The sequence below is a fragment of the Peromyscus eremicus genome, unplaced genomic scaffold (genome assembly GCF_949786415.1).
Source record: "Peromyscus eremicus unplaced genomic scaffold, PerEre_H2_v1 PerEre#2#chr22_unloc_1, whole genome shotgun sequence".
In the NCBI taxonomy this organism is placed as follows: Eukaryota; Metazoa; Chordata; class Mammalia; order Rodentia; family Cricetidae; genus Peromyscus; species Peromyscus eremicus.
In genome coordinates, this window is record NW_026734286.1 from 2,558,485 (window position 1) to 2,584,774 (window position 26,290).

At 41.1% G+C, this 26,290-nt stretch overlaps 1 protein-coding gene across 1 annotated transcript; it reads left to right on the top strand.

Annotated features, from left to right (window-relative positions):
* The first annotated feature begins 478 nt into the window (after nt 1-478).
* On the top strand, nt 479-19,015 carry LOC131900416 (zinc finger protein 709-like). The gene is made up of 7 exons (XM_059251637.1): nt 479-518; nt 3,609-3,807; nt 6,522-6,590; nt 10,217-10,226; nt 13,289-13,415; nt 13,602-13,662; nt 14,471-19,015. Exons 1-7 carry the CDS (start codon nt 479-481, stop codon nt 16,485-16,487), a joined length of 2,523 nt encoding a protein of 840 aa, XP_059107620.1. The 3' UTR covers nt 16,488-19,015.
* Nucleotides 19,016-26,290: the final 7,275 nt, after the last annotated feature.

A 26,290-nucleotide genomic window follows, 5' to 3' on the forward strand; every position in this document is an offset into this window, starting at 1 on the left:
CGCTGTGAACCTGCTTGGGTCCTTGTTACTTTGAGGAGGACCATAGACAACCCGGAGGCTGGAAATGGTAGGTGTTGGGTCCAGTGCCGGAGGCTGGAAGGACAGTATAGTCAGGTCACCAGCGTCCTTAGGCTCCTCCTCCCCCGGGGCTACAGAGCCCTTAGTGCTGTCCCTGGGCGGGGCGGGGCTCTACACAGGTCCTTGCCCGGTTCTTCTCTTGTGGTCCAGAGGGTGAAGGGAGACTACTTCTTTGTGGGTTCTGCACGGAGGAAGCCAGGCTCCCGCACTCTCTGCGTTCTGCCCAGAGCAGATCAGACTGGCCTGAAGTTGTTTAACATGCAAAGCAGGGACTCCTGACCACAGCCCCGTGTTCGCCGCATGGGTTTTCCTAGCTGATTCAGTCTGTGTCTTTCCGGATTGAACATTGCGGACCAAGATGAGTGCCATCTGCTTATGGCCTTATTGCTGACGTTCTGAGATGGTACAGACCATAGCACTGCCACAAAAAGGAATAGGATGTAGGTTGATATGGGGAGGTTGCTCAAAAGGATGAAAATAGAGCAGTCATCTACCACTCCTGAGCATATATCTGTATTCTATAACAGAGTTACTTTCAGATTCTTGTTTATTACTGCTTTATGCACAATAACAAGGAAATAATTCAACAAATTAAATGGGTTAAAAAGTGAGGTATACATCCCATTATGACATATAATTTTATTCAGCCATAAAGGAAAATGAAAATTTTTAGGACAAATGGATGGATCTGGAAATTATTATATTGAGGTATCCCAGACTCCAGCAAATACCACGTTTCTCACCCATATTTGGACTCAAACTTCAAGTTTTTGTAAATGTGTTTGTATGTGGGAGTGAGCCTGGGTACAGGTTCTGAAATGAGAAAGAAGACCATGGCAGGTCGGGGTGAGGAAGCAGATGAAGTGGTTCACAGAATCCATGAGACATGAAGGTGAAAAGGGGACCGGGCCATTTTACCCATCCACACCTGCTCTTGCCCAGCTTTATCAACTCAATGAATGACACCACAAACTATAAGGGGAACCCTATCTAATTCCAGTAACTACCTCATTTTGATTTTACTGGGGATGATGGTGCAGAAGAGAAAAGTGAGGGAGGAGAATCAATCAAAACAAAATGTGTATGAAAATGTCATTATAATACCCATCACTCTGTGCACTAATTTAAAAAAAAAAAAGGAATGCATTGAGTTCAGGAAAGGCTTAGTCACATTAGCTTTTGTGGCAGATCCACGAGAGGTAACCCATTAACTCATGCATTGCCGTGGGATATCTTTCTGTATGCTGTGACTATGTGTTGCTCTGATTGGTTGATAAATAAAGCTGTTTGGCCAATGGTGAGGCAGAATAAGGTTAGGCGGTACATTCCAACTGGAGAGACAGGAAGAAGAAAGGCAGATGGGAGAGAGACGCCAGCATCACCAGCACCGCCAGGAGAAGCAAGATGTGAAAATGCCGATAAGCCATGGCTACGTGGCAACTTATAGATGAGTAGAAATGGGTCAAGTTATAAGAGCTAACTAGCAAGAAGCCTGCCATAGACCATGCAATTGGTAATTAATATTAAGCCTCTGAATGATTATTTTATAAATGGCTGTGGGACCTTGGGGCCGGATGAGACCAGAGAAACTATCGGGCTACAATGCATGAAATGAACCTAGTAGTTCATTAATGGGGGCTGAGTTGAAATCCTCTAGAGAAGTTTCACCTTGCCCCTCCTTTTGAATAAAAACTATTCCTACATTATTTATTACTTTAGTCTTTGTGCTGGCTCATCTTATGTCAACTGGACAAACAAAGTAGACTTCTCTGAAAGGAAGGAACTTGACCGGAGAAAAATGCCTCCTTAGGATCCAGCTGTAAGGCATTTCTTAATTAGTGATTAGTTGGGGAGGGCCCAGCCCATTGTGTGAGGTGCCATCTCTGGGATGGTGGTCCAGGGTTCTAGAAGAAAGCAGGCTGAGCAAGCCATGTGAAACAAGCCAGTAAGCAGCACCCCTCCATGGCCTCTTCATCAGCTCCTGTCTCCAGGTTCCTGCTCTGTTTGAGTTCCTGCTGTCACGTCCTTCAGTGATGAACAGCAACGTGGAAGTGTAAACCACGCAAACCCGTTCCCCTGCAACTTGCTTTTTGGTCATGGTGTTTTGTCAAAGCAATAGAAACCTTAACTAAGACAGTCTGCATATGTGTGTGTATATGTGTAGGCTTGTGCCTGCCATGACATGTGTAGAGGTCAGAGGACAACTTGCCGATGTTGGTTCTTTCCTTCTATCTTGTGAGTCTGAGGGATTGAGCCTATGTCCTCAGGTTCGGTAGGAGGTGCTTTATGTCCAGTGAGTCATCTCCTCTGCTTAAGTCTCACCTCTTTTTGTTTGTTTGTTTGTTTGTTTTTGAGACAACGTTTCTTTCTCTGTGTAACAGCCTTGGTGGTCCTGGAACTCGTTCTGAAGACCAGGCTGGCCTGGAACTCACAGAGATCCACCTGCCTCTGCCTCCTGAGTGCTGAGATTAAAGGCATGCGCTACCACCACCAGGTTTAGGTCCCACCTCTTAAAATTTCCTAGTGGATGTTAGATTTCCAGCTTAGTTTCACAGGGGACAAGATATATTCAAACCACAGCAAGAGACCTGTAAGTTAAATCTCCGAATTTCCATGTATCTTTCCACATGCCCAAACACCACCTTCCTAATTTAAAGCAAAAACATTTGATTCACATTCCTTACTATAGTTGTCATTTTTTCATAAGCCAGGAAATAAGTCCATCTTTTAAATGGGAGGAGAGCAGATGCCTGACACACTCATGGAAAACGTCTTTGTGCCTCTTTTAGTTCCCATCACTACAGACATAAATCTTTATGTGTATAGATGTTTTGACTGCATGCATGTCTCTTGTCCTGTGAATATGTGGTGCCAGTGGAGGCCAGAGAGGGCATCAGATCCCCTGCAACTGGAGCTACAGATGATTGTCAGCCATCTGGTACATCCTCCGGAAGAACAGCCAGGACTCATAACTGCTGGGCATCTCTCCAGCTCTAACTGTAGACATCTTATCAGAATGCCTTTAGGTTGAGGTTCTGTCTTGAAAATTTTATGGGCTGATATATCTTCAATATAACTTCCTGTTCTTTTTCTAGCCCTAGGTTTTAGAATTGTCAAACAGTGGTGACCCAAGATGCCAATAGTGTCCAAGTTTTTTGGAGTGAATATCTGTGAATATTAGCATAGAGATACAGGACCTTTCAGGTGTTCATTGGATGCACTGGGACTAGGAGAAACCTTGTACATCCTTGTGACCTTACAGCTTCCTTTTCCTAACAGAAGTTTGATTTTTTTTTTTTTGATACTTGTAGGTGGTCCCCTAGTTAGATATTGAGAAGACAGGTAGAAATGATTCTACCTTCTAAGTTCTCTCATATTTCTGAAGGGAGAAAAACAATCTCAGAGGACAAGAAAATTGACCACATTAAAGGCAATGCCAGGCCCTGGCCAGCCCAGTTTATATTGGGCACACAGAACTCAAACAGGAGTGTACAACCTTTAAATATTGCAACATGTTGTCATCTCTGCAGTTCATGTTTTAGAACTGCACAAGCATAGCAGCAACAAGAATCTCTATGTTTTAGGCAAGTTTCGATTTTGTGTCACATTCAGAGCCCTCCTTGCTTGCATACGGCCATATGTGGCCTGGGAGACACACGTTGGATGCCTGGTGGTGATGGACATTGAATACTGCAGTGAACAGGATGGACGGGGTCAGGAGCATCCTAGGTAATATTGTGACTTCTCTTAAAACCCTAGTCAGACTGGGCTTGGTGACGAATGCCTGTGATCTCCAGGTGTGGGAGGTGGAGGTGGGGCACTCAGAAGGTCAACACTAGTCTGAGATACATGATATTCTGTTCTTAGCAAAGAAACAGAAACAAAAACACCAAAACTTGAGTCAGACATGCCTGGCTTCTAATCCAAAATTGACCAGGCCTTAATTTGTTTCATCATAACAATCCATTAAGCCCTTTTCTTTTTTCCCACCCACCTTCCTTTCTTTCTTGGATTAATTTTTTTTTTCTTTTTTCAAGACAGGGTTTTTTGTGTAGTTTTGGAGCCTGTCCTGGAACTAGCTCTGTAGACCAGGCTGGCCTCGAACTCACAGAGATCCGCCTGCCTCTGCCTACTGAGTGCTGGGATTAAAGTTGTGTGCCACCACCGCCCGGCATTTGGATTGATTTTTTTCCTTGTTTATCTATTTGAGACAAAAATCTTGCTCTGTAACCTAGGCTGGCATAGAATTCACTCTGGAGCTCAGGTTGGCCTTGAACTTATAACATCTTCTGCTTCCACCGCCAGAGTGCTGAAATTACAGCCCCATCATACCTGCCTTCTTCAATTTTCTTTCTTTTCTTTTTTTGGTTTTTCAAGACCAGGCTTCTCTGTGTAGCTCTGGCTGTCCTGGAATTCTCTCTGTAGATCAGGCTGGCCTGGAACTCACAGAGAATCACCTGCCTCTGCCTCCCAAGTGCTGGGATTACAGGCTTGCACCACCACTGCCTGGTTAGCTTCTTCAATTTTCATAACAACTTCAAACATAAGTTCCAAAGAGACACTTGGATTTTAGGGGAACATTTAAATAGCTAAGTTTATGTTACATTTGTTAATTTATTATTATTGTTGTTATTATGCACCTCATTCTCTTTTGTGTTTTAAATATGTTATTGATTTTTTGAGAACTTCTTACATGCATGTAGTATATATGGATCATCACTCTCTACTCTTCCCCATAACTCCTCTCAGATCTGCTCTCAACCCTCCCAACTTCTACCTTTGTATTTGTCCTCTTTTTTTTTTTTTTTTGATAACCTATTTGATTCCAATTTAGTGGCCTTTTAACTAATAGATATGGGACAACCCACTGGAGAGTAGTTAACTTACTAGGAGCTACATTCTTTTTTTTTTTTTTTTTTACATTTTATTTATTTTTTCATTTTACATATCAACCACAGTTCTCCCTCTCCCCCCTTCTCCCAATCCCCCCCACCTCTCCCTGACCCCATCCTCCATCCACTCCTCATAGGGGGTAAGGCCTCCCTTGGGTAGTTAACACAGGCTGGCATACCAAGCTGGGGTAGGTTAAAGCCCCTCCTCACTGGATCAATGCTGAGCAAGAAATCCTACCATAGGGAATGGACTCTAAAAGCCAGTTCATGTACCTGGGATAAGTCCTGGTCTCCCTGCCAGGGGCCCCACAAATAGATCAAGCCACACAACTGCTACCCATATTCAAAAGGCCTAGTTCAGTCCCATGCAGGCTTCCCAGCTATCAGTTCAGAGTCCGTGAGCTCCCACTAGCTTGGGTCAGCTGTCTTTGTGGTTTTCTCCATCATGATTTTGACCCATCCTTTCTCCTATAGTCCCTCCTTCCTCTCTTTAGCTGATCTCCAGGAGCTTGGCCAAGTGCTTGGCTGGGTCTCTGCATCTGCTTCCATGAGTCTCTGGATGTAGGTTCTATGATGAAAATTAGGGTAGTCACCAATCTGACTACAAGGGAAGGCTAGTTCAGGCACCCTCTCCATTATTGCTAGGAGTCTTAGTTGGGGTCATCATTGTGGGTTCCTGGGGATTTCCCTAGCATCAGCTTCCTCCCTAACCCCGTAATGGCTCCCTCTGTCAAGTCAGCTCTTTCATTTAGGAGCTATGTTCTTAAAAAAAAAATTTCCTTCTTCAGAAGCCATCAACTGTCAATAACTCCTCATCTAGGGGTAACAGCCAATGAACACTTCCTGTCTCCATGTCAGAATGTTGATTGCTTGATCCTGGACAGATGTTGTGCAGGCAACCACAGCTGCTGTGAGTTCATGAGTGCAATGGTCTGTTGTGTCCAGAAGACACTGTTTTACTCTGGTCTTCTCCTACTTCTGGCTCTTAGGACTTTTAGCTCTTCTTCATGGTAGTTATTAAGCCATACTGGGGAGAGGGGTTGTAGTGATATGCTATAGGCATCCCGTTTGTGGCTAGTGCTCTGCAGACACTTATTCTTGGTATCTTCACCAATTGTGAGTTTCTGCACTCAACTGATAGTCACTGAACAGAGAAACTTCTCTAATGAGGTCTGAGAGATTCACTAATGTATGGGAATAGAGGTATAAATTTAGAGGGAGTTTCATATGGTCATATCATCCTTTTTATGTATTTAAATGTATGTGTGTGTGTGTGTGTGTGTGTGTGTGTGTGTGTACGTGCACACACTCATACCACAGTGTGCATGTGGAAATCAGAGGAACTAGCAGGAGTTGGCTTTGCCATTGTATGATGTGAGCTTCAGGGCACCAAAGATTGATCGTAGGTCATCAGGTTTAGTAGTGGCAAGCACCCAGACCCACTGAACTACTTCACCAGCTCTCATTTTTTTTTTCAGTTTACCTGTTTTTTCTTGTCATAGTATATTACATTTCTTGGTCTTTTTTTTTTTTTTTTTTTTTTTTTTTTAGGGTGACTTCAAATGGAGTTTTAGGACTCAGCCTTCAGAATGCTACTGGAAATAAAAATCTTAGAAACAAGTAAAATTGGGGCCTGGAGAGATGGCTCAGCAGTTAAGACCACTGACTGCTCTTCCAAAGGACCAGGTTCAATTTCCAGTGCCAATATGGTACTCACAATTGTCTGTAACTCCAGTTCCAGGGGCCCTGACATCTTCATATAGACATACATGCAGGCAAAACATCAATGCACAGAAATAAAAAGAAACTATACACACACACACACACACACACACACACACACACACACACACGATAAAAATGTTAAAAAAAAAACAACAACAACAAATAAGTCGGGTGGTGGTGGTGTAAGCCTTTAATCCCAGCACTTGGGAGGCAGAGCCAGGCGGATCTCTGTGAGTTCGAGGCCAGCCTGGTCTACAGAGTGAGATCCAGGACAGGCACCAAAACTACATAGAGAAACTCTATCTCAAAAAAAAAAAAAAAAAAAAAAAAAAAAAAAAAAAAAAAGCAGAAAAAAAATAGGAAAAATTATTTTTTGATGATGGGCAAGCGGGTAAATATATTTTTGGATGACAGTGAGGTAGATGTAGTGGTGAATTACAAAATTTTCTAAAACATTCTAGGGTAAGACACTTGGATGCTAAATAATTTCTCCCTTTTGATGCCTGGTTTTGCAGGTAGTATAGACAAGCCTTTATCACTAATACATTTAAAAATTAATACATATATGATTAATACATAAAAATACATAAAAAATAAATTATTAAATTTATTATTGTCCTTTTAATGTGTATGAATGTTTTGGCTGTGTATATGTCTGTGCACCTGATGACCTTGGAGGCTAGAACATGGCATTGCAGTTCCTAGAACTGGAGTTACGAATTTGTGTGAGCTGCTATATAGATGATGGGGAATTGAACCTGGGTTCTCCACAACAGCAGTCGGTGTCCTTAACCACTGAGCTGTCACTCCAGCCCCTATTGTTAATAATTTGTAATAAATTAATTAATTGAGACAGGGTTTCTCTATGTTAGTAGTTCTCAACCTGTGAGTTACAACCTCTTTTGGGGGTTGAATGACCCTTTCACAGGAGTTCATTAAGACCATCAGAAAACACAGATATTACATTATGAATCATAACACTAGCAAAATTACAGTTATGAAGTGGCAATGAAAACAATTTTATGGTTGGGGGTCACCACAACATGAGGAACTGTATTAAAGGGTCACAGCATTAGGAAGGTTGAGAACCACTGCTCTGTGTAGCCTTAGTTGAATTCACTATATGAACTCCAATTATTACCAATTATTAGGGTCTAGATCAGGTGTTTCTAAGTTGTAGACCTCTTACTCAAAGATTTGAAATAAAGTCTCACACAGAGTGCAAAAGTAGTAAGATAACTTTATTCTAAGCAAAAACCATAGTACCATTTTGTTACATTGTCTAGAGGGACAGACAGCAGGCCACCTGAATGAAAAAGTAAGTAGAAGTTTGGGGCTTCCTTTTATACAGTTTAAGAGAAGGAGGAGTTTGGTTGTGAATGGGTGTAGTGAGGATAGATCCCTGCTTTGGTTGACAGGCTTAGATGAGGTGGATCTTTGCCCACTGTGCATGTCTCTTTTCACAGTGCGTCTCACTTTAATAATGTACATACCCAATTATGCATAGTGGAAGATGGGAAGTAGAAGATTCTCCCTAAATGTTCACTCAGAAGACACAGTTTGCCTTACTGCACATGTACTGAAAATCAGATTAGGCCAGACTGGACCCATGGTTCTTGGTTGTATTCGAGAGTGTTTGAATAGAAATGGCTCTTGAGGATTGCTGAAGGTAACTTGTTTCCATCATTTAAAGCAGGTATATCTATGTATCTCAATGAAGATAGAGGCCCCAGGCTAACAGGCTGTTCAGTACATTGTTTGATGAGATGAGCTGTTAGAGTATGTACAGGTAATGAGTTTAGCTTGTCATGTTCATTGTTAGAGGAAGTGTATGTACATGGCCCGAACGGAACAGAGTCCCAGGTTGCTAAACTACCCTATGCTTGCCTGCCTCAGGATGACCTCAAACTTGTGATCTTTCTGTCTTTGCCTCTAGAATATTAGTAGAACAAGTACACACAACCATGAGAAGTTTTTAAAAGGACTGACATCTTTATTGTCTAGAAGAAATAGGTATTTGTGCTTTACTTTTATATTTTTGAGAGGGTATTTTCTGTGTAGCCAAGGCTCATCTGGAATTTGATTTGTGGACCAACTTGCCCTCAGTCTTGTGGCAGCCATCCCGTTTCTGCATCCTGAGTGCTAGTGTTAGAGAAGTTTGCTACCGTGGCTGGCAAGCAGTACTTGTTAAGCAACAATTTCTGTTTGTCTTACAATTTCCCATACATACATATATATGTATATATGTATGTATATATATATGTATGTATGTATATAAACACTGAATCTGAGATTCAATTTTACTGAAATCTTCAAACACTAGATATTTTCTCTTTTACATAATTGCCTAGGGCTGAGGAGATGGCTCCGTGAGTAAATCACTTGCCATGCAAGTGTTAGGACCTAAGTTTGAATCCTCAGAACGTGTTTAAACTGCAGATGTGGTAGTGCACACCTGTACTCCCAGTGTTCCTGTGATGAGATGAGAGGTGGATACAGAAGAATCCTCTGAAGCTGTTGGGCCAGCTGACCTGGGTATGCACAACAGTGACCAATAGAGATCTTACCTCAAACAAAGTGGAAGGTGAACATCTGAGGTCCTTCTCTGACACACACAGAAAAAGTGGGCCAGTGAGATGGCTAAGTGGGTAAAGGTGCTTGTAGACAAGCTCGATGACTTAATGCGTTCATCCCTGGAATCCACATGATGGAGAGAATTGACTTACCACAGGAAGAGGATCACTTGGTAATGAGACACTGGAGAACTAGGATTCATATACGTGTGCCTGTAGTTTGGAATGCAAGGGAGAAGTGTCTATTTTTCTGAGGTTGTACTTGTTATTCCAAGAGCTGTATCTACACATTGTCTTCCCCTCTCTCCTCTTTTTCCTCCTTTTCATTTTCTGTAAAAGATTTGCTTTTATTCATGTGTGCATATGTGTGGGTATGTGCTCAAGAATGCAGGTGCTGAGAACTGAACTTTGGTCCTCTAAAAGAGCAGAAAGTTCTTAATCAATGGGGTTATCTCTCCAGCCCATACACATTGGTTTGGTTTTGTTTTTAAATGTTTACCGGGGTAGGGCCTGACTTTATCTGAATGTATGGAAACAGCAATCTGCAAGGTCTTTAGGTCTGGTATATCATGGGTTAGGCAGTTAAAGCCTTTACTGTCTAGGAAAGAACAAGAAAAGGAGGCAAAATCAGACCTTAGACTAGAGAGTATTATCCCTTGAGATCAGCCCATTCTTGGGCTGTCAATCAAGAAGGGCTGTGTGCTGGCTCAGGCAGAGGGTGGATCAAAATCCTAGCTTCTGAAGGAGAGCTTTAAGGAAAGTCTCCTTAATGAGTTTCCCAAGCCCGGTGTGTTGGAACCTGCTTGTAATCTGAGGCAGGAGCATTGTCATAGGATCATCCTGGATTAGGCAATTCTCCAGGCTAGTCTTTACCTGATTCACCCCCTGACTCCCTCCAAAAAAGTGTGATCTGCTACTAATCAGTTAAACTTTTCATATTTTTTTTAGGCAAAAATTGGTAATCTGGAAAGTGTGTGTCTGGCCCTGGCCCAGTCTTAGGTTTGAAAAAGAGATATCATCTAAAAAGGCATGGTATTTGGTTGTACTAGGTTGTTTCTTGGGAATAGAAATAGATTGGCTGGCTAAGAGTTTATAAGAATTGTAAGACTTAAGTAATATTTAGCATCTCCAACTGTTTATTTTCAAATATAGTGAGGTGCCAGTTAGAATATAATTTGTGGGAATTGGGAGTCTTTAAGGTAGACTGTGAGGATATAACTCAGTTGGCAGAGTACTTGTCTAGTATGCATGAAGCCCTGGATTGGATGAGTGGTACCACATAGAAGCACTGAGTGTGGTGCTGCAGGCCTGTCATCCCAGTACTCTGGGGGTGGAGTGCAGAAGGATCAGAAGTTCAAGAACTACCTAGCAAGTTTGAGGCTGCGGTGGTGAACACCATGCTGCCAAGGCTGATGACCTGAGTTCAATCCCAGATACTCACATGGTGGAAGGCAAGAACCAACTCCTAGTTGTACTTTGACCTCCACACATGCTTGTGCCACATGCTCCCCCTCTGTGCAAATAAACAAATAAATAAATGTTCCTCCCTCCACTACAATTAGAAAGTCTATGGGGGATAGATAGTCTGGGAGACACTTTGAGAACCTATTGCAGGTAAGAGTTTTAGAGTTTGATGGTTTTTGAAGTATATACTAAAATTTAAAAATTAGTTGCCTTTGTCCTTGTTTCATCTACAGAGAACTCAAAACCCTTAGAATTTCTAGAGCAGTAGGAGTATCTGAATGTTTACCATAAGCTCCTTTCATGTACTATCTGAATTCATGCTAATGAGGTTATTCACTGCCAGATGTCTATAATGTCTGGAAAAATAGATGGGGCATAGAAGAACAAATGGATGCTTTGGCTTGGCATCTGTGGTAGAGATGTGTGTTGGTACTGAGCCCTCAGTCCTTCAGGACTTGGCTAATACTGGGTATAGTCAGGATTGAATTGTAGTACACCTAGTATTTGAATGTTGATTGGTGTTCAGCAGAAACCAGACGTTTTGTTCACAAGTGATGCTAGCAAAAGACCCAGTAACTTAGGACTTTCAATTGACTCTGAGACTATCCCAATTTCATTTCTGGTTGCTGTGATAAAAAGACCCTGAAAAATACAACTTAAAAGGGAAAGGTTTTTTGTTTGTTTTTAAGGACATCATCATAAAAGTAGAGCAGAAGTCTACTCTAACACATGCATATGGAAAGGCATGTACTAGAGTTCATATACTACACTTCTTTGTATTGAGGATTGAACCCATAGCCCCACACATAATGTCAGTGCTTCACTGAGATGCATCCCCAGCCTCAAAGGGTTTTCTTTTGTTTGACTAGATAAAGGTTTTGTTTTGATGTACTAAAGGTCTGCTTTGGGAAACAACTTTATAAATATATGTAAGAGATGATTTTTTTGGAGAGAACAGTGAGCTCTTGCTAACAATATTCTCATTATTTCATGAGTCCTTTGACATTTTCCAGGAAGAGCTGGTATGTTTTCCTATTTGCATAGAGAATTCATAAGTTTTGTTTTGTTTTGTTTTGTTTTAGTATTTAATACAGGGTTGACAGTTGAGATATTAGATGCAGACTTACTAAAGTTGTTAACCTGTGCATTCACAGAACATGCCCTTGTTTTCCTTCATACAAAGTTGCCTCAAGAAGGGTTAGGCATTCTCTTTCTGAGGAGATCTTTAGGGATTCATAATCTGGAGATTATTTTGTCATCAGATAGGCTCCTTCTGATAGGTATGTCAAAAACTTGCAAATATCTAGAGAAAACATCAATTAAAATATATTTTTAGCCTGAGCTGGAGTAGCAGGCTGATTTTCCTGGGCTCATTCAGTCTATTCCAGTATCAGGCACCAGATCCTGCAAAAGGTTTGAATTGGTACTCAAGAATTTCTAAGAAGGCTGGTAAGATGGCTCTGTGGGTGAAGACACCAGCCTCCAAGTAGGTTGACTCACACTGTGGAAAGATAACCAGCTTCCAGACCTTTATATAAACACCTTAGCATATAAACCAGAATAAACCAATAGATAATAGGTTTTTTTGTCATTGTTTGTTTTTGTTTTTGAGACAAGTGTAGCTAGAGTTTTCCTGCCTGGCCACAGTCAGGACAAATCTCTGTCACCTGCCAGTCCCACAGCCGCTCAGATCCAACCAAGTAAACACAGAGACTTATATTGCTTACAAACTGTGTGGCCGTGGCAGGCTTCTGCTAACTGTTCTTACATCTTAAATTAATCCATTTCTATAAATCTATACCTTGCCACGTGGCTCGTGGCTTACCAGTGTCTTCACATGCTGCTTCTCATGGCGGCGGCTGGCAGTGTCTCCTCCCACCTTCCTGTTCTCTCAATTCTCCTCTCTGTTAGTCCCGCCTATACTTCCTGCATGGCCACTGGCCAATCAGTGTTTTATTTATTGACCAATCAGAGCAATTTTACATACAGACCATCCCACAGCAGACAAGGTTCCTCTGTATAGCCCTGGCTGTCCTGGAACTCACTCTGTAGACCAGGCTGGCCCAGAACTCCGAGATCCATCTGCCTCTGCCTTCTGAGTGCTGGATTAAAGGCATACATCACTACCACCCAGCTCAAATAAATATTGAAAAAAAGAACAATGCAGCAGGCTCAGTTTATAGTTACTAGGGTTATATAGCAATACAGTGGGTGCACACCCATATGTTATAGAATATACAAAGAGAAATTTTGGCCAATGTACCATATTCTCTGTTATATCATGAAATTATCTAGAGTTTCATATTTTTGTATAATGCTATAGTAAGTCAGTTATTTTTCTGGGCCTGCATTTAGGAATGGAACAGGAAGACCATAACTTTGAAATTTACTACAAGTACAAGTTCCCAGTATTTGGCTGTTGCTGTCACTTTATGGTTCCAGTCTAATGTGAGAATTTTTGTGTGGAGGTTGCCAGCATCATGTGACTTATAATCTGATTTTAGATCACCAATGTTGTTACTTACCCTTCTCTTAGAAATATGTGGCATATTTTAGGAGTCTGTGACCTTTGAGGATGTGGCTGTAAAGTTCAGTATGGAAGAGTGGGCACTGCTGAGTCCTTCTCAAAAGAAGCTCTACAGAGATGTGATGCAGGAAATATTCAGGAACTTGGCTGCCATAGGTAAGAATGAGGTCGCCTTATTATGTAATCAAGTACATCCTGTTCATCAGTGCACATTCATACGTTGTGGAATATACAAAGGGAAATTTTGGCCAATATACTAGATTATATCATGAAATTATCTAGAGTTTCATACTTTTGTATAATGCTATAGTAAGTCAGTTGTTTTTCTGGGCCTGCATTTAGGAATGGAACAGGAAGACCAGAACTTTGAAAAAGACTACAGAAGTTCCCAGAGAAATCCAAAGTAAGTTGCCCTCAAAAAATGAAGCAATATTCATCTTCGAATGAGAAGGAATTTTAAAAACAAACCAAATGATATAGATGGTCCAAACCCCAATTAATGGACCTTCAGAAAACTGTCTCTATAAACGCACATAGGTTAACTATCTATATGTAGAAAATCCCTGAACTCAACATATTTTTATATTTTAGATGCTCATAGCATGAAAATGTTGCTTTAAGGGATACTTATTTGTTACTATTATCTTTTTAAAGGCTTATTTTTAAGTTACATATATATGCATAGGTGTGTGCATGTGACTGTAGGTGTCCACAGAAACCACAGAATTGTCAGTTCACCCTGGATCTGGAGTTACAGGTGGTTGTGAGCAGTCTGACATGGGTACTAAGAGCTGAACTCAGGTCCTATGGGGGAGCAGTATTTGTTCTCAACTCCTGAGCTCTCCCTCTAGCCTCTTAATTATTGTTTTGGAGATAGGGCCTTGTATTGCCTAAGCTAGCCTCAAACTGATTATGACCCTGAACTTGGCCTTAGCCCCTGATCCTCCAGCCTTCACCTCCCAAGTGTTGGCATCATAGACTTGCCTTACCACTGGGGCACAGTTTGATATTCTGTCTCAAAACACCTATGCACCTTAAAAAAAAGACAAAAATCAAAACAATAGGAAAAAGTAAAACTTTCTAGGAATACCACTATGATAATAACGACCTCAAGCCACACTGTACAATATTCATCTGGTTGTGTTTAAAACTTCTTAGTGTATAAAATTGTTATTTTATTGGAAAATAATAATAAAACCTTGTTTTTTCAGAAGTCAAATGGGAAAGAGTCTTTATGAACATAATGAAGATAATCAATGTGTAGAAAATTTCAGCTGGATTCTAGATCCTACTCTATATAAAGATAATCCTCTTAGGTTCAAGCCATGTGAAAGGCATGTGTGTAGAAATGTCCTCAATGGTTATTCATCCTTAAATGTGCCTATCACAGTTCAATTTGGACACAAACCATATGAGTATCAGAAATATGCAAAGCAGCTGTATGAATGTAAGGAATGTACAAACAACTCCAGCTTCCCCCAGTGCCTTCTGGTGCATACGAGAACTCAAGCTGAAGATAAACTTTATGAAAGTAAACAATGTGGAAAAACTTTTAGTGATAATCCCTCCCAGATACTTGAAAGAATTCATGCTTCAAAGAAACCAGATGTATGCAAACAGTATAGGAAAGAATTCAGGAACAATGTTACCGAAAGACAAATGATAACACACAAGGGTAATGGTCCATGTAAGTGTAAGAAATGTACTAAAGATTTTGCCTATTCCACTTCACTTTTTATGCATTCAAGTTCTCATATTGGAGAGAAGGTACATGTGCGTAAACAATGTGATAAGGACTTCCCTAATCCTGCTTACCTTGAATGCCATGAAAAGGTACATCGTGAAGAAAGACCCTATGTTTGTAAGTACTGTGAGAAAACATTTACTCGTTCTGGTTCCTTGAGATGTCATGAAAGGATTCATACTGGAGAGAAACCATATGCATGTAAGCAATGTGGGAAAGCCTTTACTACACACACTTCTCTCCGATGCCATGAGAAGATTCACACCGGAGAAAAACCTTATGAATGTAAACAATGTGGAAAATCTTTCATGCTCTACAGATATTTGCAAAGACATGAACGAATTCACAGTGGATGGAAACCCTATGAATGTAAGCAATGTGGTAAAGCTTTTTATGTTCACAGTGTTCTTCGATATCATGAAAGGATCCACAGTGGAGAGAAACCTTATGATTGTAAGCATTGTGGGAAAGCATTCACTCATTCTAATTATTTGAGATGCCATGAAAGGATTCACAGTGAAGAAAAGCCCTATGTATGTAAACAATGTGGTAAAGCCTTCACTACACACAATTCCCTTCATCACCATGAAAGGACTCACATTGGAGAGAAACCCTATGTATGTAAGCAATGTGATAAAGCTTTCAGAACACAGAATTCCCTTTATCATCATGAAAGGACTCATACTGGAGAGAAACCCTATGGATGTAAACAGTGTGGTAAAGCTTTCACATTGTGCAGGTCCTTACAAAGACATGAACGAATTCATAGTGGGGAGAAATCCTGTGGATGTAAGCACTGTGGGAAACTCTTTTCATGTTTGAGTGAGGTTCAAAGGCATGAACAGACTCACACTGGAATAAAGTCTTATATATGTAAACAATGTGGGAAAGCCTTCTCTAAAAATAGTTACCTTCAGTATCATGAAAAGATTCATAGTGGAGAGAAACCTTGTGTATGTAAGCAGTGTGGAAAACTGTTCACTTTTTATAGTTCTCTTCAACGCCATGAAAGAACTCACAATGGAGAGAAACCTTATGTATGTAAGCCATGTGGGAAAGCATTTACTTTTTCCAGTTCCCTTCAACGTCATGAAAGGATTCACAGTGGAGAGAAACCCTATATATGTAGGCACTGTGGGAAAGCCTTTCCTTCTTTGAATCAGGTTCAGAGACATGAGCAAACACACAGTACAGTTAAACGCTTTGTATGTAATCAGTGTGGTAAAGCCTTTACTCTACATAGTTCCCTTCGGGACCATGAGAGGGTCCATAGTGGAGAGAAACCATATATATGCAAGCAGTGTGGTAAAGCCTTCACTTATCACAGTTCCCTTTGGTACCACGAAAAGATTCATAGTGGAGAGAAACCTTATTCATGTAAGCAATGTGGAAAAGCATTCTTGCAGTGCAGTTCCTTGCAAAGACATGAACGAATTCACTCTGAAGTGAAACCCTGTGCAGAAGAGTGTGAACCTGTTAACTAGAGAAGCCCTAGAACACTATAAAGAGTTTAGATGGCCATTTAGGTGGGAGTGTGGAAGGTCAAAATGCCAATAGAAATGCAGAAAATAAAGAATGCTCATTAGGTTTCAGAAAAGAATGAGTGCTTTATTGGGAAATGGACTAGGAACTATGCATATTACATTTTGACAAATAATCTGGTTTCATTCTGCCCATGTCTAAAGAATTTGAGTGAGGTTTAATTAAAGGACATTTTACTAGATCAAGGCAATTTGAAGACAGTGTAGTATTCAGTGTGTCGTGGTTATTGCTCACTACTCTTACCTAGGTTTGCAGAGAGATGGAGAGGAAGAGAGAGAGATGTAAAAAATGTCTAGTTTGTTGAGAAAATCATAAGTGAATTTAATGCTGCACAAAAGGAATGCATGGTGGGGAGCTGTGATTGTTAAAAAGATTAGCACAGCTAAGAATAAAGCATGCATTTTGCACTGGGACAATAGCAACGATACATTGAGGGCATAGTCCTCCCATTGAAGACTCTAGCTTGTAAGTGTATACAATTGTTTGAAAGGAGAGACTGAAGTGATCTCTTGTTCAAAATAATTGCCTAGGGAAGTATTTTTTTTCCTGGTTCAACCACTAAGACACATGGGCTATTTCAGTTCCACTCGAAGGGGGCCAGTCTACATCTCCAGCCAGCATCAGAACTTGACAGCATCCTTCATGCAAAATGCAAGACCAGACCTGAGATGGGAGCTTGCTCCAAGCCCACTAAGGCCAGATGATATGTGTCACATTTAGATTCCCTGCAAGGAAAGCAATGTGTAGCACATTCAAATTTTATGAAAGGATGTCCTGAAAGGCCGCCTTTCACTGTTGTGAAGCTGTGAAGGTGAGCCTTGTGTTACAGCAGTGATTCTAGGAAATGCCAGGACCCTGCTTAGTCTGTTAAGGAGGTAGGGAGTAGAACCAGTCTAGTGCAATGGGTGCTGCAGGGTACAGAAATGGAGGAGTGGGTTTATAGAAGGCTAATGGCGCTCAGATGATATCAACAATAGCTCTAGATGCTGACAAATATCTTCAGGATTTGATGATTGTGTTTCTGGGTTTTGGCCTTGCTTTTGGCACAGTATTTCTCTGCTATATTCTCAGTTCTCCCTTTTGGAATGGAAATGTTTATTACATAGCATTGTATATTCAGCTTTGTAACCTCTCTTGGTTTTCTAAGGACTCACAGTTCCAAGATTGCCTTGAGTCTAAAAAAAAAAAAAAAGTGTTTGGACTTTGGACCATACAGTGTTTAAAGTACTAAGACTGTGGGGACTTTTGAAGTTGGAATGGATTATTTTTGCTTTATGAGATGGCCACAAACCTTTGAGGGCCAGGGATAGAACAGTATGATGAAGAAGGATGGTTCTGGGCATCAGCTTTAGAGGTAGACTTGATGATGGCTAATTTTTTTTGTCAACCTGGCTGGATTTATAATCACCTAAGAAACAAACAAACAAAAACAAACACTTATGGCACATCCAGAGAGATGTAACTGAGAAGGGAAGACCCACTTTGGGTCTCATCTCATGGCTTGGGGCCCAGACTGAATAAATACTGAGAAAGGAGTAAACTAACAGAGCACCAGCATTTGTCTTCCAGCTCACCACCATGCCTTCCCTGCTAAAATGAACCATTTTTAAAGATAAGATAAGCATTTATGTAAGTTGTTTTTGTATGGTATTTTGTCATGACATCAAGAAGAATAACTTTTACACCCTGTGAATACTATCAATATGGGCATCCTTTGTCATGAAACAATTTGTTCATAGTCTAACGAAACCCCCCTCTATCCTGCAAACTATGCAAGAAAGCCTTCTAGCTTTTGAATTTGTTTGATTAAACTCACACTGGAGAAAACCATATGGGCACAAGCAATGTGGCATATCTGTCTTGCTGTGATTTCTCTCAAAGATGTACAAGCAGCCACACTTGAAGGTATCCTTCATTGTAGAGTGTGGAAAGTTCCCGTTATCACAAGTCCATTCTAGCAAACTTGACAGTGGTTAATGAAGAAAATGTGTATTAGTGTAATATGTGGAAGGACGTCTCAATTCAGAAATTTCAAAAAATGGGTTTGGTGGAATGGGTCAGTGAGTAAAGGTCTTTGCTGCCAAGCCCGATGACATGAGTTGATTCCCAGAAGGAGAGAACCAACTCTTCCAAGTTGTCCTCTGACCTCCATACACACAGTGTTGTATGTTCATCCCACCCCCTTTCCACATAAAGATAAATATATTAATTAATTAAAGAAAAACCTTAAAAATACCACACTCTGATTGGGAAATGTGCATTAGAATAATGTACAGAAGTCTTCAGCTGGTCTACATGTTTGAATACATGCTGGATCAAACTCTTTTGGGAACGGGAAAAAGAAAACTTGGTTATAATAAAGAGCTTCAAAATCCTGTGAAGTTTCTTCATGCAGTCCACTTCTAGAAACAAGCAAGCAGTATAAAATGTGATGCAAAATAATTTGTGTAGAATTCTCCAGAAATTAGAAAACCTGATGGAAGATGTTCTGAGAGTTATAAATATGTTTATCAGTTGCTGGTTGTTGAGTCCCATTTATTATTTATTTTTTAAAACAATTTAAAAATTTGATATCTATGGGTGTTTTGCCTGCATGTGTGTCTGTGCACCACATGTATACAGTGCCTGTGGAGCCCAAAAGAAGCCATCGTGTCTCCTGCAACTGGAGTTACAGATGGTTCTCGGGCACCATATGGGTGATAGACACTGAGCCCTGGTCCTCTGGAAAAGCAGCAAATACTCATAACCATTGAGTCATCTCTCCAGCCCCTAAAAATAAAATAATTTTACGTTTGGTGAGGTGGCTAGCTTCCTGGTGACCTGAATGGGATCCCCATGACTCATGTGGCAGAAGGAGAGAACCAACTCATGAAAGTTGTCCTCTGACCTCAACTCTATTGCCATGGCACCAGAATGCATACATACACACATGAAATAAAGAAATGTAACCTTTTTTAATTTAAGGACTCATTCTTTTATTGTCATTTTGTTTTTTTGAGATAGGGTTTCTCTCCATAGCCCTGGCTGGCCTGGAACTTGCTCTGTAAACTAGACAGGCCTTGAACTCAGAGATCTGCCTGCTTCTGCTTCTGCCTCCCAAATGTGGGATTCAAGGTGTGTACTACCACAACCCTTCTTATGACTCAGAAGTAGATCTTTGGACAATGTATTTTTAAATACACTCCTAAAAGTACATATTGGAGTGAAATAATTATCTAAGGTTAATTATGAACTTAGTTGGTAGTATGTTCTGTTGTTTCTATATTTATTGATTTATTTATTAAAATGTTTTTATTTGTATGTGTATGTGCACATGTGTAGGTGGGTGCCAGTGGAGGCAATAAGAGGGCACTGGATCCTTTGGACCTGGACTCACAGGTGTGTGTGTGCCACCATTTTTGTGTGCTGTAATCTAAACTCTAGTTCTCATGATTGAGCAGCAAGTGTTGTTAACCAATAATCAGTCTCTCCATCCCCTATTTCTTTTTGGAACAGCATCTTACTAAATAACCCAGGCTGCTCTTTAGCTCATGATGATCTTCCTCCTTCAATGTCCTGGGGGTAGTGTATTTTGTGTGTGTGTGTGTGTGTGTGTGTGTGTGTGTGTGTGTGTGAGAGAGAGAGAGAGAGAGAGAGAGAGAGAGATATGAACTTTTCTTGATGGTATTTTAAGAGAGTAGGGATGTGGTTGATATATTGTGCACCCCAATAAACTTATCTGGGGGTCAGAGAACAGAACAGCCATAATACTAAACATAGAGGTTAGGCAGTGGTAGCACATGCCTTTAATCCCAGCATTCCAGAGGCAGAGATCTGTCTGCATCTCTGTGAGTTCAAAGCCACACTGGAAACAGCCAGGCACAGTGACTCACACCTTTAATCTCAAGAAGTGATGGCAGAAAGCAGAAAAATATAAGGTATGAGGACCAGGAACTAGCCTGGTTAAGCTTTTAGGTTTTTGAGCAGTAGTTCAGCTGATATTCATTTTGGATGAAGACTCAGAGGCTTCCGGTCTGAGGAAACAGGATCAGCTGAGGAATTGGCAAGGTGAGGTGGCTGTGGCTTGTTCTGTTTCTCTGATCATTCAGTGTTCACCCCAATACCTGGCTCTGGGTTTGTTTTTATTAATAAGAACGTTTAAGATTCGTGCTACATAGGGCTGCTTAAGCCCTCCTATTATTCTGGGGGTTTGGGACGGAACCTGTGAGGGAGATGCTCAGTATCAGGGACTGGGTTGGGAAAGGGACTGCTCAGCAGCCAAGAGGCCATCAAATGTAGTAATATTAGTTTTCTAATTTTGTTCTGTTACTTATTTTGATTTCTTTTGAGATAGGGTTTCATTTGACTAGCACATTACATGCATGCACTACTGTACCTATGGCTACTTTTAAATTATGTTGAATTCATGTCTTCTCAGTATTCCACTAGGCTTAATGTAGTTTTCAAATAATTGGGTCATTTAACAATGGGTGTTTTATGGGGCTGGTGAGATGGGTCAGTGGTTAAGAGCACTAGCTGCTCTTTCAGAAGACCCATTTGGTTTCTAGCACTTATTTTGGTTGGCTCACAATTGCCAGATCCAGGGCATGAGACACCTTCTAGGGGTTTCTGTGGGCACCCACAAAATACATATGTATAAATAATAAATTAAAAAAAATTTGCTTGTTATTTTTATGTGTATGGGTTTCTTAGCTGCATGTGCCTGGTGTAGCTAGAGTTTTCCTGCCTGGCCCACGGTCAGGGCAAATCTCTCTCACTCGCCAGTCCCACAGCTACTCAGAACCAACCAAGTAAACACAGAGACTTATATTGGTTACAAACTGTATGGCCGTGGAGAGCTTCTTGCTAACTGTTCTTACAGCTTAAATTAATCCATTTCTATAAATCTATACCTCGCCTCATGGCTCGTGGCTTACCGGCATCTTCACATGTGGCTTGTCATGGTGGCGGCTGGCAGTGTCTCTCTGACTCAGCCTTCCACTTCCCAGTTTTATTCTCCTCCTTGTCCCACCTACACTTCCTGCCTAGCCAATGGCCAATCAGTGTTTTATTTATTGACTAATCAGCAACACATTTGCCATACAGAACATCCCACAGCACTTCCCCCCCCCCTTTTTTCCCCCCCCCGAAAAGGAAGGTTTTAACCTTAACAAAGTAAAATTACATATAATTTGGGAATTTGGGCGTAGCTTCTCTTACTACTTCCTGCTGGAGGGGGGCGCTGTATCTTATGGGGACACAAAGAAAATTTTAGGATTATGGAATAGTCCATGAGGCTGTATTGTCTGAGCCAGTTGCCTTCAAACCATTCTGGATGTTGGATCATCTGGGCCATGGTGTCATCGGAGACCTTTCAGGGGGTCTTGGCTGGTCAAACCTGATGTATCTTAATCTGGAACAAATCCATAGCCTCTGGCTTTCTGTGGGAACAAAAGCAGAGTCTCCTTATATCCAAATTTTGAAGTCAAGGTATCTTTAAAATATACATATTGGTTTAACTCAGCTTCTTTTACAATCAAATATCTCTCTGCAGTTAAGAATCCCAAAGACAACACAATCCACATTCTCTGTGTGATATCCATCTTCACGTGGCTTATTTTTTATATTAATTTTACTGTCTCTTTAAAGACTTTATTTTTTAAAACTATGTATTTGTTTCTATAACTGTATATATCACCTTTTTTTGTCTCTTTCAAGCCTACGTATATTTTACACACATTTTAAACTATTACATCTGAATCTGTCTTATTGTGAACCTATTGCTTTAAACTGCAGCAGCTGTGGCTGCTGGCTCCACCCACCTCAGCTTCCCAACATGGCAGTGGTAGTTTACCGCCAGCTCTGGGAGCTATCGTGGGTCTATGCTTTTGTCCAAGCAGCGTGTAGCCCAAAAACCTCTTTTTTGTTTTGTACTAGAAAAGGCTAACTCCACCATGCAGCTTAATGTGCCATTTGCAGAGGCCTCATTCCCGCCATACTGCAGGTCGGGTGCACAAGCTAGGAACCCACCAGTAGCTCAAACCAGCAGCTGCCGCTCATTTGAGAGAGACAATTAGGAACTGTTTTTAGCTCCGTTTTACAATCTTTTTTCTCAGTTTTTAGGTGGAAACTCTTGCTACCACGTTGGACGCCAGCCTGGTGCCCACAGAGGCCAAAGATGCCTTAGGTGCAGGGGTGTTTTGTAGATGTATCCATTGGGACTGGCTTCTGTAACTCTGCATTTTGATTGGTTGTGATTTTTCTGTAATGGTCTCTATCTGTTACAAAGAGACATCTCCTTCCTTGATGAGGGGTGAGATAAGAGTTTATTTAAAATATAATTATCGACTGTACTGGCTTTGTTAAAGAAACTCTTGTTTCTGCTACTGTACTCCAGCATAGGTAGCCTGCAAACTTCCGGGATTTCTCCTATCCCACTTCCCATCTCATTGTAAAAGTGCTGGGAATACAGATGAACAGATTCAACCTACCCCATCAAACATTTTGAATAGGTTACAGGGATCTGAACTCAGGCTATCGGGCTTGCATTGCTGTTTTGTGTTGATCAAGTAGTCCTGAGCATGGAAATACTCACTGTGACTCCAACTGGAAAAAACCGATTTTCCCTCTTCCAGGAGTAACAAAGGCAAATAGCTTCTTGGTTAGGAGTAAGACTTTGTGCCCATTTTTCCTTTTTCATGCTGGGGTTTTGTCCGGCTTGGATCTACACAGGTCTTTTGCATTCTGTTACATACTTTGTGAGTTCATATGTACATCAGCCCTGCACTGTTTGGAAGATGCTGTGTTCTTGGAATCATCCACCACCTCTGGCTCTTAAAAATCTTTTTGCCTCCTCTTCCAAATAGATCCCTGAGCCTTGAGGGGGAGGGCTTAGTAATGACATTCCATTTAGGGGTGAGTTCTCCAAAGTCTCCAACTCTCTACACATTGTCCAGTTGTGGGTTTCTGAAAAAAAAAAGTACAAAATCTTGCTTTTATACCTGCTGAGACCAAGAGCATTTGCTGCCTCATGGCACAAATGTAACTATCTTACAATGAGGTCTCGTTTCCTAACTTAGAGAAGTATTTTATACAAGCCTCCATATTCTTTTATACAAGCCTCCATATTCTTATTGCAGGACCTTCAGCTGTGAGAAAGATGAATGTGCCTTTCAGAATCCTCTTTCACTAGCCCATCTACTCTAAACTCATCCCAGAGGACAACTGATCCCTGTTCAACTTCCAGCTTCTCCATCAGCACCCACCCCTTTGTTTAACAGCTCCGTCCTGGCCTCCTCTCTGTAATCTCTCATCTTCCTCTTTTTCATCTTCCTCTTCTGGAGCATTCTCCAATGCTCCCCCTCCCTATGCACAAGCATGTACACACATTCACCCAGGAATTTCATGAACTTTACATGGAACCTGGGGAATAATGAAAAAGTATCTTCTTTCTCAGAAAACACCCTTCCCCTTTGCAGGGTGCCTAATGGGGATCTTATCACCCGAGGGATATACTTCTTTCTCATATTAGACCTGTATGAAACAACCAGGGTTGTTCAGCTAGAATCTTTCCATCTTTATTGAGGAATTTCAAAGGCCTGACCCCTGACTCTGTAAACAAGACTGTGTTGTCCAGAGCTTCCTGATCAGAGATCCTTAGTAATTTACAGGAGCCTATATAATTGGGGCTCAGGGAAGAGCCCTACAAATTCTAACTGAGCCTCTTTTTAAAGGTACAGATACTCTTTAGACCTCCATTTCCATTTGCTAATCTTGTCCCACCTGTTGTTAGGCCAAGACTTCTCCAAGAAGTCTTCAGAACCCTATGGGGGACCATACCTCACCCCCACATTTCCCCAGAGTACTCGAGTAGGAGCAGCAGGAAATATTAGTTAAAAGATAGAGGGGTGAGAAACAGATAGAATATACAGGATAGACTCAGGAGGGCCTGGATCCTAATACATTAGCCCCAACTGTTTCTGCCCTAGGGTATTTAAAGGAATGCCAAGGGGTGGAGCAAAAGATGTTCCCCCAGCACAGCCAAGTGCAGACCATCTCTGACACCTGCACTCAGGCCCATGGTCCAATCATCCTCTTTATGCAGACCTGCTGGGTAAAGCCACTAGGAAACCTAGAAATGGGCTTCAACAGAACCCACTCTTTTATTGCCTATCCGGCATTGGGGGACTATGCCATAGGAAGACTGGCAAACAAATTTCATCTGCATACTCACAGATCTTCAAGAAAGGGATTCAAACATGTATTAGTTCTAGTAGATGTTTCACTAGGTAAAGAAAGCCATTTGCTACTAAAACAGAAAAGGTCTCAGATGTATCCACTGTTGTCATAGAATATATTGTTCCTTGTATTGGGCTCCCTGTCCTTACAGTCTGATAAAGACATGGCTTTCATTTATATACCACTCATGGAGGAGGTAAAACTCTTAAAATTAAATATCTCCACAAAGCCTGGCATCCTAATCTTCCAGGAAGATTGAAAGGACTAATAAAACATTTTAGTGCAAATGGAGTCCATAAGAGGACCCAGATCCTCTGGAACTGGAGTTATAGGCAATTATGAGTGACTTGAAATGAGCAACAGGAACTGAACCTAGATTCTCCATAAGAGCAGCAAGTGTTCTAAAAATGCTGAGCCATCTCTCTATAGCTCTCTAATTTAACTCCTAAGAGATCTCTCAGTAAGCTCACACTGGAGACTTGACAGTCTTGACCCACTCTTCTCCCAACAGCAGTTTTAAAATCCCACATTATTCCCAAGTCTACAGTCTACCCCAGACCCTTTGAAGTCTTTTACAGTGTGTCCTTTCTCCAGAAAAACCTCTTTCTAGATCCAGAGACTCATTATCTGTCTTAGTTTTTCATTGCAATACATGATCAAGGCTATCATTGAGTACCAAGAGAAATACAGCTCCGAGCCTATGGCCACTTTTTGGGGACAACTTTCTCACATAAACAAAAGAAATTAAGTTAAAAGGCCATGTCTTAGTTACTTTTCACTTGCTGTGACAAAACACCATGGCCAAGATAATTTATAAAATAAAGCATTTAATTTGGAGCTCATGGTTCTAACAGGTTAGAGTCCATGACTCTCTGGTCAGGGAGTATGGCATCAGGCAGGCAGGCATTGCACTGAGGCAATAGCTGAGAACTTACACCCTAATTCACAAGCAAAAGACAGAGAGAGCTAATGAGGATGGCACCAGCTTTTGAAACCCCAAAGCCTACCCCCAGTAACACATTTTCTCCAACAAAGCCACATCTTCTAATCCTTCCCAAACAGTTCTACCAACTCAGGGCCAAGTATTTAAATATATAAGCCTATGGTGCCATTCTCACTCAAACCATTACAGGCTATTTGAAGCTTACTGCACTTGAACTTGTAAGTTTCCAATTGCTGTCAAATTGCAAGGCCAATCTCAATGGATTCATCTCTTTACAGTTAAGACTGTTCTAGTCCAAAAAACATGAATGGCCTATTCCTATGAGTCTCCTGGAGACATCCATCATCTCTTTCAGTGAAACAAAGACTACAAGCTATTCAGCTCCAGATGGTATAGTCTAAGGAATAGCAATCATTACCATCAACACCAACACCTTTGTTCTACCACTAAGGACCTCTTGACCTACAAGCAAGTCACAGCCTTCAATATCTTAAGATAACCCTTCCTCCAAAATATGGGTCAAGATTCTTATGTTCTATGCTCCTAAAACCCCATGACAAATCCACAATGTCAACCAAGACCCCC

What these genes read in the sequence shown, in the direction of transcription:
- LOC131900416 (XM_059251637.1), top strand. Translation starts at nt 479, where the DNA reads ATGGTACAGACCATAGCACTGCCACAAAAAGGAATAGGAT. An exon ending in CAGGAACTTGGCTGCCATAG is followed by an intron (nt 13,416 to 13,601) that starts GTAAGAATGAGG and finishes GCCTGCATTTAG; the next exon opens with GAATGGAACAGGAAGACCAG. An exon ending in AGTTCCCAGAGAAATCCAAA is followed by an intron (nt 13,663 to 14,470) that starts GTAAGTTGCCCT and finishes TTGTTTTTTCAG; the next exon opens with AAGTCAAATGGGAAAGAGTC.